This window comes from Pelmatolapia mariae, linkage group LG3_W, assembly GCF_036321145.2.
Source record: "Pelmatolapia mariae isolate MD_Pm_ZW linkage group LG3_W, Pm_UMD_F_2, whole genome shotgun sequence".
NCBI classification, from domain to species: Eukaryota; Metazoa; Chordata; class Actinopteri; order Cichliformes; family Cichlidae; genus Pelmatolapia; species Pelmatolapia mariae.
In genome coordinates this window covers 73,190,759-73,207,844 of record NC_086229.1, presented here as the reverse complement: position 1 = coordinate 73,207,844, position 17,086 = coordinate 73,190,759, and the positions used below count along the sequence as shown (strand labels likewise).

Sequence of the window (17,086 nt, the reverse complement as noted above, 5' to 3'; positions counted from 1 at the left end):
ACACCTCCAAAGATGCTGTTGGACAGAGGGAACAAAGTGCTCACCTTCGACGGCTGGGAAGAGTGGTGGTTGGTAGCCCATGGACGCCTCGAAAGGGGACACACCGGTGGCAGAGGAGGTAAGGCTGTTATGAGCATACTCAATCCATGACAATTGCTCGCTCCAAGTTGACTGGTTAGTGGATACCAGGCACCGGAGAGCCGCTTCGAGCTCCTGATTGGCACGCTCCGTTTGGCCATTGGTCTGTGGGTGGAAGCCAGAGGAGAGACTGACCTGAGCTCCGAGGGCACTGCAGAACTCCTTCCAGACACGTGACGTAAACTGTGGTCCTCTGTCTGACACAACGTCCGTGGGGAGTCCATGGAGGCGAAAAATGTGGTCCGTGAGTAGCCGGGCGGTCTCTAGAGCGGTGGGGAGCTTGGGGAGGGCGACAAAATGAGCAGCTTTGGAGAAACGGTCCACAATGGTGAGAATGACAGTGTTACCTGACGAGACGGGCAGACCAGTGATGAAGTCAACAGCGATGTGCGACCAGGGACGACTCGGAGTCGGCAGAGGTTGGAGGAGGCCAGAGGGTGGTTGATGGACGCTCTTGTTTTGAGCGCAGGTCGAGCATGCGGAAATATACTCGCAGTCACCTCCTGGCTTAAGTGCTGATCACCTTAACGAGACCCAGGTGTCTCATCTCCCGAGGGCGTGGGCCGAGGGCGTGAACCCACAGTGAGTTCCGCCCCGGCGAGAGAGAAGAGGAGAGAGGAAGAGAGAGAGTGCTGATCAGCGTGCAGCTGATCCGCCTGGCCGTGACACCTACAGTACTGTGGGCCTGCTGTCTGTGCTCAGTTCATCTGTTTCTGCAGCATTTTAAACACTGACAACACCCAGAACTCTGAACAGCAGCCAAAGAACTGTAGCCTTCCACCAACTTTTGAACAATCAGCTTAGTATCCTGTTTTTCATACATAATCAAAAGCATTTACTGCCTGGCAGCAGCAGACAGGAAGTTTGTACTTTGGAGTTTAGGCCCACCTTCAGAGTCATATCAAAAATATTTACACAAAGCAGACCCGCCTCATCCTTTGTGCTATCCGGTCTTTTATAGTTATACTAAAGGTTTTGCTTCACTCAGTATCAGAGTTACAGTCAGAGAGGTCAGAGACCAGGACTTTATCAGGATTATTCTGCTTACTTCAGTTTTACAGTTTGATTCACACTCACAGCTGATTTAAACTGATTCCATTTACACGCTTTTTCATGTTTTCACTTTCTTTTTTTTTTTTCTCATCACGGTGAGGAGCAGAAACTGAGGATTTTCCTGACAACAGTAAGTGATCTCACATCTGCTGGTTTATGTTGTTCAATTCAAAATCCTCACATACAAGGTCTTAAATAATCAGGCTAATATTAACAACCTTGTAGTACCATATCACCCTATTAGAGCACTTCGCTCTCGCTCTGCAGGCCTACTTGCTGTTCCTAGAGTATTTAAAAGTAGAATGGGAGGGACAGCCTTCAGTTTTCAGGCCCCTCTTCTGTGGAACCAGCTTCCAGTTTGGATTCGGGAGACAGACACTATCTCTACTTTAAAGTAACGACTAAAACTTTCCTTTTTGCTAAAGCATATAGTTAGGGCTGGACCAGGTGACCCTGAATCCTCCCTTAGTTATGCTGCAATAGGCGTTGGCTGCCGGGGATTCCCATGATGCATTGAGTTTTTCTTCTTCAGTCACCTTTCTCACTCACTATGTGTTAATCTCTGTCTCTCTTCCACAGCATGTCTTTATCCTGTTTTCCTTCCCTCTCCCCAACCGGTCCCACCCCCGAGCCTATTTCTGCCGGAGGTTTCTTCCTGTTAAAAGGGAGTTTTTCCCTCCCACTGTCGCCAAAGTGTTTGCTTATTGGGGGTCATATGATTGTTGGGTTTTTCTCTATATGGACTATTGTAGGGTCTACCTTACAATATAAAGCATAAACAGCAAATACTCTGCAGACAGAGGATGTTTCTGTTTCAGCTCTTCTTTCTTGATGGAAATGAGAAGAATGTGAAATCAAACCAGTTTGTCTTTCTGTCAGGTTTAAACAGCATTTATTATTAATCCCTCATGACTACAGCTAAATGTTGCCTCCTCCATAGAACAATATACATTTTCATACAGTGAAGTCATTTTGAAGTCCTTTGGCTGATGATGGTCTTTATGTGTAGCTGATGATGATGATGGGATACGTTATGTTTGTGTTGTTCTGTGGAGATCATTCAAGAACTGAACGTGTTAAACACTCAGACCTGCTTTAGATTTTAGATATTTTATATTTTGTAAATAATTTTTCACCTATTTTTCAAGATTCAAGATTCTTTATTTGTCACGTGCATGGTTATACAGATGTAACACGCAGTGGAATGTGACCTGACTGTGCAAAAAACAGAGAGAACTTTATACAAAGTAAAAGAGTATATACATATATACACACACACACACACACATATAAACACGCACGCACACACACACACACACACACACACACACACACAAACACACACAAACACACACATACATATGAGTGTTTTCTGACCCACTTTATGATCATTCTACAGTTCAACGTAACACGTCACAGCATCACATGGCTCAACATCCTTAACAGTCGGACATTTTGAGATTGACCGAACGGCCGAAAAAAAGATTTTGATCTTTATTTAAACCTTAAAGTTAATCTTCTGTGTTCAGGTTTAAACTCAGGTTCAGTTATTGAGTGAAAACACCAACAGACTCAGACATTTAGAACAAACTAACGCTGATGTTTGTCCTGTTCATCTCTGCAGATCAGATTTAACTTTGACATAGAACAGGAAGTTTTGGCTGCAGAGTAAAAAAATTTCCCTGAGACTTATTTTCATATTGATTCTGTTTTTCTGTTTGTGACGATGAAACGAGATTCAAGCTGCTGTCAGAAACAAAACAAAACTTCTGCTTCAAAGACTGAAACACAAACTGTTCATACCTGACGACACACGAGAGCTTCTGATTTTGTTCTGTGGAGATCGTTCAACAACTGAACACTAAAACTTTTCCACTTCACCTCGTTTGTTATGACGCACTTATGTCTGCGCATCCTCAGTCCAACCTACCAAACGTCACTGTAACGCGACAAGACACGAGACACGGAAGAGTTTGAACCGCAGCTTTAACTTTATTTAAACCTTAAATGTAATCTGATGTGTTCAGGTTTATTTAAACCTTAAATATAATCTGATGTGTTCAGGTTTAAACTCAGGTTCAGTTATTGAGTGAAAACACCAACAGACTCAGACATTTAGAACAAACTAAGAGTCAGATCAGCAGAAACAGAGAACACGGACATGTCTGCTGTAACTGCGTCGCTCTGCTCCACGCTGATGTTTGTCCTGTTCGTCTCTGCAGGTCAGATTTTATAATTTAACTTTTCTAAGAACAAATTACATTTTCCTGTGAGACAACCAGTTTGCAGTAGAGTTACTTTCATATTGTTTCAGTCTGTCTGTGTCCGTGTGTGGAGAAACTGGGTGGGGTCACTCCGTCTTTCTGTGTCTCTGCTGTATATTCTGAATATTAAATTCTGTTGCCAGGACATGACTTAATTCTGTGTAACTGGTTAAAGAACAGCTACACTTACAGTCACTTTTAATCGCCCTTTTTGGTGCTGCGCGTTTTCTTCTTCTTCCTTTTTTTTTTTTACCAGTCCGCTGCTCTGACACACAAAATGTAGGATCAGGAGGCGACTGAGATCTGTTACCGTAATCTGTGATTATCAGCTTTATTTAAACCTTAAATTTAATCTGATGTGTTCAGGTTTAAACTCAGGTTCAGTTATTGAGTGAAACACCAACAGACTCAGACAATAGAACAAACTAAGAGTCAGATCAGCAGAAACAGAGAACACGGACATGTCTGCTGTAACTGCGTCACTCTGCTCCACGCTGATGTTTGTCCTGTTCGTCTCTGCAGGTCAGATTTAACTGTTAGAAACTAAACTGAGTTTATTTCTGAGATAAAGAGTCTCAGTCTGGTTTACATGCTGATAATATTTCTCTAACAATTAGTTTCTGATTCATTCAGTGTTGCGATCGACACAAAGTTGGGTGGAGTCTGTGTGTGTCGGTGCAGTTTGCAGCACAGACACAAAGAAGTGTAATGTGTGTGTCAGTGTGATGTGTTGTAGTGTCAGGAGTCAGTATACAGCTACAAAGCTTTTTGTTCAGTGTATACAAACAGCTGTAGCTCCATAAAGGCAGCATGCAGAGACTCACAGTGTCTTATAATGAGAGGCTGCTTTCTCTCACACATTATGTTCACTTATTATCAGCACATGTTGTTGTTTGTGCAACAGAGTTATTGTAGTTTTGTATTTTCTCATTAGTTTTTATTCCATTTGGACTTTTTGTGTTTAGTTCAGTTTAGTTTCCAGATGATTTTCTTCTTTTTCAGGTTTGATTATTTATTGCTTGAAGAGTTTTTAATGGTTTTATTCTTTTTTCATTCTTACTGTTTGGAGGTTTGTGTCAGAGGCCAGATTTAGGAGCATCAGTACAGCTGTTCCAATAAAAGCAGTGACTCAGTCTGACAGACATCCAGAGTCTCAATGAACTCGTCCATCAACAACATTTGATCAAACTAACAGATTCTAAAACTAAAGATTTGTTTTTATTTGTTCACAAAATGGTTTCAGATGATGTTTTTCATCCATCTCAGTCTTTCTCATGAACTTTGTCTCCAAACCTCTCAGCCTGAGCTTCCCTCTGATCAACTCGTTCATAATCTCGTCCTTTCTGCTCTCAATGAAAATCTGAACATGTTCAGCTCGGCCTCCTGTCTTTGTGTCAGAGTCTCCAAAGCAAACATCACAGCAGCTCACTGCCATCTTTAAACCTTCCCTTTCACTCTTGCTGCTGTCCTTCTGTCACAAATCAGCCCTGATGAAGATGCTCGGGATCAGGTGAGGAGGAGGAGAAGACTCGCTGTGGTGACGCCTGAAGGGAGCAGCTGACACAAGAAGAGACACAATCAAAGATCATCATCTAATAACAGAAGACAATCTTTTATTGTGTGTTTCTGATTGGCTGCTGTAGAAGTGAACAGTCGTACTTTGACCTTTAACCTCTCTGCTCTGTGTTGTTTCCTCTTTCAGACCAGAAAATCATCACAGCTGAGTCTGGACAGGACGTCACTCTGACATGTCGAGCTCCAAACAACAACATCATAGGTGTAGAGTGGAGCAGAGCTGACCTGGGAGATGAACAATATGTGTTTTTGTACCGAGATGGCCGATTTGAACCAGACGACCAGCATCCATCTTTTAAGAACCGGGTGGAGCTGCAGGACAGACAGATGAAGGATGGAGACGTGTCTTTGATTCTGAAGGATGTGACAATTAATGATGCTGGAACATACGAGTGTGGTGTTGTCCAGAAAGAACCAAACCAAATGATACCCAGTTTGAAGCTCATCAACACCACCTACCTTCATGTTGCTCCTCCAGGTGAGTGAGTAGACTTGAGTGTGTGTGTGATCAGAGGTGAAGCTGCTTCCTGGTTGTTGATGTTTGTTTCTAAAGATGTTGTTGATGAGACTTTGTAGAAAGCAGCTGGTCTGAGTGATGTGATCAGAGTGCAGTAGATAATGTCTGACAGCAGTTTGAAGAGGAAATGGATTCTGTTCTGTTCTTCACTCATCACCTACCTGACAGCTGACACCTCACACCTGTTTCTCACCTGCAGGTCAGACAGAAGGACAAGAGAAGGATGAAGACAAGAAAGATGGAGGAAAGGAAGACAAAGAGAAGGAGGATGGATCTGTTGGACTGATCATCGGTCTGACAGTTCCTGCTGTGCTTCTTGTTGCTGTTGTTGGTTTCCTGATCTACAGAAGATGTAATCTGAATCCTGCTGATCCACATGTAGCAGCATCTTCAGCCTGATTGTGAGTCAGATGAACAAACACAAAGATAAATAAATGATGGTGAACATCCAGCAGACGGCTGTAGAAAGCTGGATGTTCAGAGTCTGATGTTATTTCTCTGATGATCATCATGTTCAGACTCAGACCAACAGTGTGTGTCTGTGCTGTCTGTCAGTGACTCTGAACTACAGTTTCTTCATCTTCAGGCTGTTCATGAGATTTACTGACACAAAGTCAAACTGTGTTACAAACACACATGAATTTCTGAGCTCTGATCTCAGAGTCAGTGAGTGTTTTTGTGTTGGAGCTTCAGCTGTTTGTAAGAACTTGTTCTGTGAGAGATGAACAACACAGACCTGAGATCAGCTGTTACACACACTGAATGAAGTGACAACACAAATGCTGTGTGATGATCTGAGTGTAGATGAAGGTCTGTGGATTCTAGACGATCAATAATCTGCCTGATTGTGTTCAGGATCATTGATCAGTTACAAATGAATGAGCTGTGACTCAGTTTGGATGTAGAAATGTTGTCTCAGTCAAACTGAGCTCTTTCATGTTTCTATGAACTTTGTGTGTGTTGAATGCAGCAGGAAGAAAAACAAAGTGTGTGTAACAACCCTCTCTGTAACTGATGCTGCTTATTTTACACTCAGCAGGTTTCATCATCTTTTCATTAAATACAGCTGAGAGTGTTTTACAGTCACAGTGTTATGATTGTTATGAAGCTGCAGATTTATGGAGCTGCACACTCACAGATTTCTGTCTGATCCTGATACTCTGAAACTTTTATTGAACTTTTGTTACAGAACAAACATAAATAATGTTCAGCTCCATATTTACATGTGTTCAGCATACGTTACCATGGTGATTTAACCAGGTTGGTGAGAGAGACGACTCTGTTTGCCCGACACAGCTCACTAACACATCACTCTGGCTTCATATTTAAATTATTGTGTTATGAACTTCACAGTCAAACCTACCAAACATCCACATGTTAAATCTCCATGGTAACTGCACATTATTTTCATTTGTTCTGTAAGAAAAGTTCGATAAAAAGTTTTAGTTTTCACAAACTATGAACTGGAAATGCTGAGTGTGTCTGAAAGAACATGAACACAAACACTCTTGAATAAATAACATCTTGTAGTTTCTGACACTTTGCATGTTTAGCATGAGGCTAAAATTCCCCCTCAGTGGGTCACTGGTGACCTGCTGGATGTTCAGAGGTTCATTAAATCCAACATGACTAAAAACTCAAATGTCAAAGGAAATAAACAAAATATTTAAAGTCAATCATTCTGATCACCATTGTACTTTGACCTTTAACCTCTCTGCTCTGTGTTGTTTGTTTATTTTATATTATAAAATTTATATTATAAAATGTATTTATATATATATAATATATAATTTATATAAAATGTATTTATATCAAAAATATAATGCTGTCCTTTGAGATTTTAACATAAGACTGTGAGTGTCATGGATCTAAAACTGTTTAAATCTTCAGAGCCCTCTACAGCCTGGTAACATGGAAACTTTAAAAACAGCAGCAGAACGTTTCAGTAGTGTAGTCTAATTTGTTCTTTTCATTTTATAATAGAGTCCATATTATATCCACAGCTACATTCACCCTGGAGAGAAACTAGTGAGGGAAACCACCAGGACCAAGCTGGGTTTCCTGGGTCCAGAGGTTTGGAGAAACTTCTTCCTTTTCTTTCATCACAGCTGTCCTGTGCCAGATGTTCTGTTGACTCACTGAGAGAGGCTTCATTTAAGAAACACCAGGAAGACTGAAGCTCATCGCATTGATCAAGCAGGACTCATGATCTTCACCAGCAGCTCCCTCACAGGGAAATCTTCAGCACTCCTCCGTAGGCCTGATCCAGGAGATGGATAAACCCAGCATTTCATGAACACTGTGATGAGACCTTTGGTTTGTGTAATGTTATAAATACTCAGATACTCCCCAGAGGCCCCGGACTTTTACATAAAGATATTATATTCAGTCCTGTAGAAAGTCATATATTTAACCTCCTAGGACCTGCCGTCCACATATGTGGACATCACATTTTGCGTTATTTAGACCAAAATACTCAATTTTGCTCTACATGGGCCTGATATCTACTTATGAGGACATTATACTGCTACTGTTCTATCAAATTTTTAAATGAATATCCTCATTAGTATGAAACACCAGGACTGCCATAATGAATTAATTAAATACACTATTAAATAATTAATTAAATGTGGCAATAATTAATTGGCTCTTATTTTTCATAAAAACAAAAAAAAAAATCTGGAAATTCTTTGTTTTTACATTCATTGGGCCCCAATATGCCCAAATATCAAAGAGAAATTAAAAATGCATGTCGTGGAAGAGTTCAAGTCTTAGGAGGTTAAAAATATATGATCCTCTCTGGTTACTCTGGTATGAATAACTCTGAATCACTTTATGGTAAATAACACACTATCTGCAAAAAACTGTGAAAGAATTCCAGACGACAAGTTTGTAGTTCAACATACAAGTGACGACCTTTGACCTTCATCATGTTTTATTAAATTGTGTCAGAGAAAATCTCATATGCTCTTCATGCAGCTGAGTACATCAAGTGTTTAAATCTGAAGCTGTGCAGGTCTGAGATCAGCAGCTTTGTGAAACACCAAACTGAGGTCCTGTTAATGCTGATATATAGTGACACAGTTACATGAGTGATTAATCCTTTTGTTTTTCTGTCTTTAACTTTATCAATAAAGCTGCAGCTTTCACTACAGCACATGTGGTACTTTAACCTTTGCACTGTTTTCATCAGTTCATTTTGCAGTTAACATGTTGGATGATCTGTCTGCTGTCACTGGGTGGTGCTGAGGTCTGAATCTGAGGGCAGCTCCTGTAATCAAAGACAACAGAACCATCAAACTCAAATATAAATTTTATCTATCAAGTCTGAAATAAAGCTGATTCTTCTGCCCTCACACACTCAGGATCTGAAGTTCTTCTCTTACATTTTTTCAGTTCTACAGTTTAATCCATAGTTGCTGATTAATGAGGAGTTACTGAAGTACAAGCTTGTAAAAAAGATGTTACTGTCTTTACAGTAGTGATGGGATTTCCAGCTCTTTCGCCTCCCAACTAGCTCTTCAGGTTGTTTTGTTGCTTTCATTAATTTATTATTAACAATAATATAAAATTATGCACAAAAGAAATTACTAATGTAAAAAAAGTGGTTTTATTTATATATGTTTATACATAAATATAGGCGGTGGCCCCTAGAGACAAAACATGTACAAACCCCAAAACACATTTGTAGCATTAACTGAACTTCCAAAACAGAGCTACCTAGATCACTTAAATTACACAATTAAAAGCATATGTATATTGTTTGTGTATTTATACACAAGCACTCATATATATTTAAATAATTTAAAAAGAAAGTTTATTTAGCTGTTACTACCACACACCAAATCTGGTCGTTGGTACTTCCTGGCTTGTGTAGCCACTAGGTAACAAAAGATCAACACTGTGCCTAGCATCCTGGAGCACTTCTGTAGTGTTTTGTACGTGTTTTGTCTCTAGGGGCCACCATAAATATACTTTTATTTATTCACTCCACATAAAATGTAATAAATAAATCATATAATTCAAAAACCAACTAGTCACATTTCAACTTTTAATTATTTAAATTTCAGCTTTTTCCTTTTACAAATTGAAAGTGAAACAGCATAAAACACTGCAAACCACAACACAATTAAATATAAATTAAAATATGAAAAAGAAGATGCACATTCTCTGTCATATGGGCCTGCATGAATAAACTTTCTGAATCCTTTATCATCTGCAACTGAAAATAGTTGTGTACAGGGGCGGATCTAGAGAAATTTTCTTAGGGTGGCAAAGAAATCAAATGGGGTGGCAAAATCAAAGCCTTTCCCCCCCAAACACATATGCAGGTGGTTACTTATGGTTAAATGATTCAAATGCAGCAAGTATAGATTTTTCATATAAATATAGTCTATAACTTAATTATTGTCTGTAGCCCACATAATTACACACTTTAGTTACATCAAAACTCACAAACATGTGAGTTTTGAGCTTATGTACTGTATAGCCTGTATAATAAATAAATATGAGCCCAATAAGTATAAAATCCAGAAAGCTACACAACATGGGGCGGTTCGTTTACAAACACAAGTCTAACTTAAGTTTCACACTGTTTTTTGTTAGAAAACAATCACATTGTTACAACTTAAATTACACAAAATGTCAGAAATCTGCACTGTCATGAACAAAAATTTAAACCTAATTTTTCATGATTTGTTGGATCAACCCTCTGAGGTCTGAAATAAAACAGCCATTTTTGACTCCTTTTGAGTTTACGTTTGTATTTCACCCTCAAATTGTTTCATTTTATTTTTTCCCCCTTGCCTTGTTTGGTATCATTTGTTCAGCTCAACTGAATTTAGTTGTTTTTTCACTGACATACTGCATTAGTATTACTGATCTGAAATCACACAAAGAACTTAAAATCCTAGTAGTATTTATTACTGTAAAAAAAAAAATCACAGACATGTTGAGTCAATTCTTATAACTTGAAATGCAAATATAAAATGTATATTTTGTAAACATATACAACTATTTATCTAAAAATGCAGCCAATACACCTGCCGTTTTTTTCATTTTGTACAACCATTTAAAAATATTACTAAAACTAAAATGAGAGAACAATCAGGTGTCACAATAAGACGCCCCACAATTGATGTGTGCCAGTAAAAAAAAGTTTGTCCACCAAAAGACAGAGGAGAGCAGTACAGGGAGAAACCTGCAGGCCTGACAACAGGACGTGTATCACTCCGCTGGTTTTCTACTTAGTGACAGTGTTTACACTGCAAATGTGCCTTTGTGACATTCATTAGTGCCCTCACTGACACACAAAACAAAACGACTACACAACTACACAAGACAACACAACACACCAAGGGCGTCGATTTGGCATGGACGGAAGGGACATGTCCCCACCAATATCCAGCGATTATTGAATTGTCCCCACCAATAATTTGATCTCTTCGAGTAAAGAAAAACAAGCCCGATAGAAAGAAAAAAACGATCTGTCAACATCTCATTCACCCAGCGGTGCACAAAGAGTTCAATTACATTCTCTACTGGAGTCCTACCTCATGTGACAAATATGGCCAATGTGATTGGCTGTGCCTTTCAGCGAGCTCTGTTTAGTTTTAGCGGCGGCAATCCTGCGCTGCGAGAACCTGCAAGGAGGGGAGGAGGACAGCAGCAAAAAGGAAGAACCTGGATATAAGAAAGTATTTTTCAAAGAAACCTGTAAGTCACTTAAAGTCAAGTTCACTCATAAAATGTGTCCGTCATAATAACGTTACAGGTAATACCAGGCCATACATGCCAACCCTCCCGATTTTCCCGGGAGAATCCCGAATTTCAGTGCCCCTCCCGAAAATCTCCCGGAGCCACCATTCTCCCCAATTTCTCCCGATTTTCGACCCGGACAACAAAATTGAAATTCCATATCCTAGATTGGCCCAGCCAATTCCAGTTTCCAACAATAGCTGCTACTACTGCAGCTACTTAGTATTAATATTACTCTCATTACTCTTTCTTGGTCGCGAAATAAACTTTTAACATATTTTCAGGCGAGATTGTAGGTGTGTAAACTTCAAATAACTTAAACATGTTATTGTTTGGCCTTTTTCAGTGTTTTATTTGTTCGTGAGTAAATCGGTTTGGCTGAGATTAAAGTTATTAGATTAGATTAGATTAAATAAAACTTTATTAATCACTCGGGAGGGTTCCTCCGGGGTTTTCACACAGCTGAATAAATGTCGAACAGAAAACTGATTAAACAGAAGTGTGAGATGGTCGAGAATCTATGCAAGCATCCGGTTATATTTTATTTTATTTAGACAGCAAGGACAGTATAGTATAGACAGTATAGTGTAGACTCCTTCACATAGTGGACATTGAGTTGTTGTGTGGGGCACCAGTAGTCCATGTCTGTTGCTGTAACAGTAGTTCATGTTTAGAATAAAAAGTCCCAGCTCACTGAGTTGATCGGGGCAAAAGTGCCTAAAATGTTGCATAATGTTGCTGAGAGATCTTTTACTTTGTTGTAATCTTAGATGAGTAGTTTTATGGACAAAACCCACCAGGTCATTCAGTGTTCCCTTAGTGCTGATGTATCAGAGATGTTGGTGTACTATAACTGAAGTAATGTTGTTAAGTCCTTAAAGTCATATTCTTTTATTGTCATGACTCTGTTTTTATTTTTGTATGACACCTGATTTATATGGCTGAAGTAAACTAAAGTCTAAAATCAGTCATTTGTTTAATAATAATTTAACATTATATAATTCACATATAAAACTATGAATTGTAATTTTAAATGGTTTAAAAGCATGTAGAATAGCATATGTAGGCAAGTATATTTCTCCTTTTTTTTTTTTTATCAAGAAGCAAAGACAAAAACAGGGCAGGGTTCGGTGGTTGAATCATCCGTCCCCACCAATGCCAAAACCAAATCTACGCCCTTGCAACACACTAAGTATACACTCCACACAAATCTTCCACATCTAAAAGCTCTCTCTCACACACACTCGGTCGCTCTGTCTCGCTGCCGTTACCGTGACTCCCAAAACTTTCCCCTCTTCCTAAACAACCAAATCCCACGTGTTGACTTTTTTTTTACATTGGTCGACATGTTTCTCCATGACTGCAGCTGCCAGTCAAAGCTGTTATGATGACGTTTCACCCAAATTTAACATCGCCGCGGTAGGAATTAGAAATCAAACTTATGGGAAAGGAGACCCCTTGGACATCAATCGGCATTATGAGAACTATTACTCACAATGTGTGAATGGGTGGATGACTGGTTGTGTAAAGCGCTTTGGGGTCCTTAGGGACTAGTAAAGCGCTACACAAATACAGGCCATTTACCATTATTGATAACAAAAGAAAGAATTTTTGGAAAAAAAATTATCTAAGGAGAATTAATTTATTTTAGTCTGAGTGGTAAGCCAATCACATGACCACTTAAAGACAAAGCAACACGGTGATATATACCAGTTTTTAAATTGTGTTGATAGGCCACGTAAAACCAGAGACATGATAAGCAATACATACGCGGCATTTTTCCCTCAATGGTTTCGTCACGTTTATTGTCTAAGGACAGTAAGCTCTCTTTGATTATTACCAAATATAAAAAAAAAAAAAAAAAAAGCCCTTTCCTGTTGGTGGAAAAATGCACCATGTCAACCAATCAAAAAAATGACATGGCAAAATGACATTTGGTTGTTTACAAAGAGGGGGAAGTTTTAGGAGTGACGGTGAGAGAAAGCAGAAACAAGAGAGAGAGTGAGTTTTAGGTATCAGGCTGTGATGTTCTCCTTTATAGTGGACAGAAATTATTTTTTTTGGAGTGGCACAAATTGTGTGACATCTTATTGAATGCAGAAATAAATAAATAATAAATAAAATATATTACATTTAATCAACACACCGTACTAAATTAAGGTTTTTATAAGTCACATTTATAATAAATAAATTCTAATCAGAAGCCTCTTTATGATTATGATTTTCCCACCATCAAATAAAACAGATAAATGCTGATTATAGATCTTTGTTTGTTGTTGTTCCTTAAATTATTTATTTATTTAAAATATTCTGGAAACATTTACATTTTGGTCATGTGTTTTTTAAAATTGTATTTAAATTATTTAAATGTTTTTCTCAATAATTACTCCAAGGTTTGTTTTGTTTTGTTTTTTCCAAATTTCAGCTTGTTGTTGTCATAGTAACAATGTCACTCAGTGTACTTACTGCTTTCCTTACTTTGTCTACAACATGAGCTAGCATTGTTTTATCCCATTAAACAGAAATGAGGAATCTTTGGCACAATTTTGGTTTTAGATGCTGTGATTTGGGTTTTGCATTATGTCCACTGACATTTTTACATGGTGTTCAAAACAACTGCCCAAATATCTGCCCAGAGATGTATGGAACACAAAAAATGACTCCCCCATTCAAGCACCAATGCCACAGCAAGTTTTACAGTTTCACAAAAACAAAATGTTTTATTCGTCTTTAGAGGAACATCGGAGGGGAAAAACTAACACAACAAACAAAGCCTTGTAGAAAGAAAACAAAAATGACATAAAATAAATGGAAAAAGGCTTCCCACCCCTACAGCTACAAAAATTTATAATTAATTACAATATTAATAATTTCTACAAAAAACTAATTTAGCTCTTCTAGATGCAGAAACTTCATCACACAAGTGAACACAGCCTGATTGGAAATTGGTAGGAACGACCAGTCTTGTAGTCGCTCCATTCAATCTCCAACCAACGATCACCTTCCAGCTGGAACTTGCATGAGCATAAAGGAAAGGAAAAACTGCATCATGGGAATCCCCCAGCAGCCTACAGGGTCACCTGGTCCAGCCCCAGCTAGTAGATGGTAAATGGTAAATGGCCTGTATTTGTATAGCGCTTTACTTAGTCCCTAAGGACCCCAAAGCGCTTTACACATCCAGTCACACACACATTCATACACTGGTGATGGCAAGCTATAGTGTAGCCACAGCCACCCTGGGGCGCACTGACAGAGGCGAGGCTGCCGGACACTGGCGCCACCTAGTAGAGATAGTGTCTGTCTCCCGAATCCACACAGGAAGCTGGTTCCACAGAAGAGGGGCCTGAAAACTGAAGGCTCTCCCTCCCATTCTACTTTTAAATACTCTAGGAACAACAAGTAGGCCTGCAGTGTGAGAGTGAGTCAATCAAACCTTTATTTGTCACATGCAATATTTACACCTGCAGGGAAATTGGATCCCCTGCACCATACAGACATAACGTGGGAAGACAGGACGGAGACGGGTAGTAATTTGGAAAAAAACAGTGAAATGTACAACACAATGGGCAAGTGGAGGAGGAAAAAAAAGAGACCTCTACTCATGCTGGGCTCCTTGTGGGAGGTCAGCATGAGAAGAGAAAACAAAAAAACTCCTCTGCACAGAGAGCACACACATATTCACATCACAACAGCATAAACCACATGACAAGCAACGAGGAACAAGTAACAAGGAACAGTCTAAACACAGTCTGTAAACACGACCCTCCAGTTCCTCCACCCGTCCATCATGTACCGACAGGGAATGTCCCTCCAGGACACTCAGGCTCACCCGAGCCCAGGTTTCTCGTAGAGAAGAGAGTGTCAATAGCATTCAGGGACAAGTTGATCAAATTCATAATTCCTCTTTTAGGTTTTAGAGAACAGACTGTGAGAGAGTTCCAGGGAAAGAGTAGAAAAGTAGAAAAGTAGACAAGACTAGACAAGGACATTGAGAAGCCAAGCAGGAAACTAACTCTCTGGATCAATAATCAAGTTGATGGAGCTGTTCGCTCATTTTCTCTGACTCGCTGTTTGGAGCTCGACATGTCAGAGTGACGTCCTGTCCAGACTCAGCTGGGATGTTTTTCTTGTCTGAAAGAGGAAACAACACAGAGCAGAGAGGTTAAAGGTCAAAGTACAATCATGATCAGAATGATTGACTTTAAATATTTTGTTTATTTCCTTTGACATTTGAGTTTTTAGTCATGTTGGATTTAATGAACATTGAGGGGGAATTTTAGCCTCATGCTAAACATGCAAAGTGTCAGAAACTACAAGCCAGAGTGATGTGTTAGTGAGCTGTGTCGTGTCCAAATTCATGGGCTGCATCCTCCTGAGGACACATTTGTAGGCTATTTACGTCACAGTGACGCGCCGAAGGCTGACCAAATTCGTAGACTCCTCCGAATGCAGCAGACAAATGCGTCCTCATTTTCCCCGAATTTGAGGATGGGTCGGGTGTGTCTTTCGTGGCTACCATGTCCCAGAGTTCATAGTGCGGCCCAGCCAAACTCCAGTTTCCGGCAATGGCGGCCACTACTAAGTTTTAAAATTACTCTTACTAATATTTCTGAGTCACAAAATAAACTTTTAACATATTTTCAGGCGAGAAAGTAGCTGTGTAAACTTCAAATATCTGCTCGGTTTATCAAGATATCGCATATTTGCAAAAGTGCTTCAACGTTTTCGGAGACGTCTGTTATCCACCAGCTCGATAGTGAGCCGGGAGCTCGAGGGTCACTGAAGCCACCGAGAACGGCACAACTCCCAGCACATCATTTTCAGATCACCGCGGACTTTCACTAGTCAGGTTAAACGTAATATATAAGTCACTTAGACAACCTAAAAATGTTTTTGTTGGGCTTTTTTCAGTGTTTTGTTTGTTCGTGAGTAAATAGGTTTGGCTGAGATTAAAGTTATTAGATTAGATAAAATAAAACTTTATTAATCCCCGGGTGGTTTTCACATAGCTGAATAAACGTCGAACAGAAAACTGATTAAAAGGAAGTATGAGACCATAGAGAATTTACGTCAGTGTCCTGTTATATTTTAGATAGCAAGGAGCAGACGGCCGAGTTTATTAAACTCCGTCTGCTGGATGTTCACCATCATTTATTTATCTTTCTTTGTATTTGTTCATCTGACTCACATTCAGGCTGTGGAGGCTGAAGATGCTCTGCTACATGTGGATCAGCAGAATTCAGTTTACAGCTTCTGTAGATGAAGAAACCAACAACAGCAACAAGAAGAAGCACAACAAGAACTGACAGACCAACTTTCAGTCCAACAGATCCATCCGCCTTCCTTCTGTCTTCCTTTCCTCCATCTCTGTTGTCTTCATCCTTCTCTCGTCCTCCTGTGTGACCTGCAGGTGAGAAACAGGTGTGAGGTGTCAGCTGTCAGGTAGGTGATGAGTGAAGAACAGAACAGAATCCATTTCCTCTTCAAACTGCTGTCAGACATTATCTACTGCACTCTGATCACATCACTCAGACCAGCTGCTTTCTACAAAGTCTCATCAACAACATCTTTAGAAACAAACATCAACAACCAGGAAGCAGCTTCACCTCTGATCACACACACACTCAACTCTACTCACTCACCTGGAGGAACAACATGAAGGTAGGTGGTGTTGATTAGAGTCACAGGTCCTCTCACTCGCTGGACAACACCACACTCGTATGTTCCAGTGTCATTAATCGTCACATCCTTCAGAATCAAAGACACGTCTCCATCCTTCATC

At 39.7% G+C, this 17,086-nt stretch overlaps 1 protein-coding gene across 1 annotated transcript; it reads left to right on the top strand.

The window, feature by feature from the left end:
• The first annotated feature begins 3,855 nt into the window (after nt 1-3,855).
• LOC134624822 (programmed cell death 1 ligand 1-like) lies at nt 3,856-5,516 on the top strand. Its single transcript, XM_063469902.1, has 2 exons — nt 3,856-3,977; nt 5,158-5,516. The coding sequence occupies exons 1-2, from the start codon at nt 3,917-3,919 to the stop codon at nt 5,514-5,516; spliced, it is 420 nt and encodes a 139-aa protein (XP_063325972.1). The 5' UTR covers nt 3,856-3,916.
• The last annotated feature ends 11,570 nt before the right edge of the window (nt 5,517-17,086 follow it).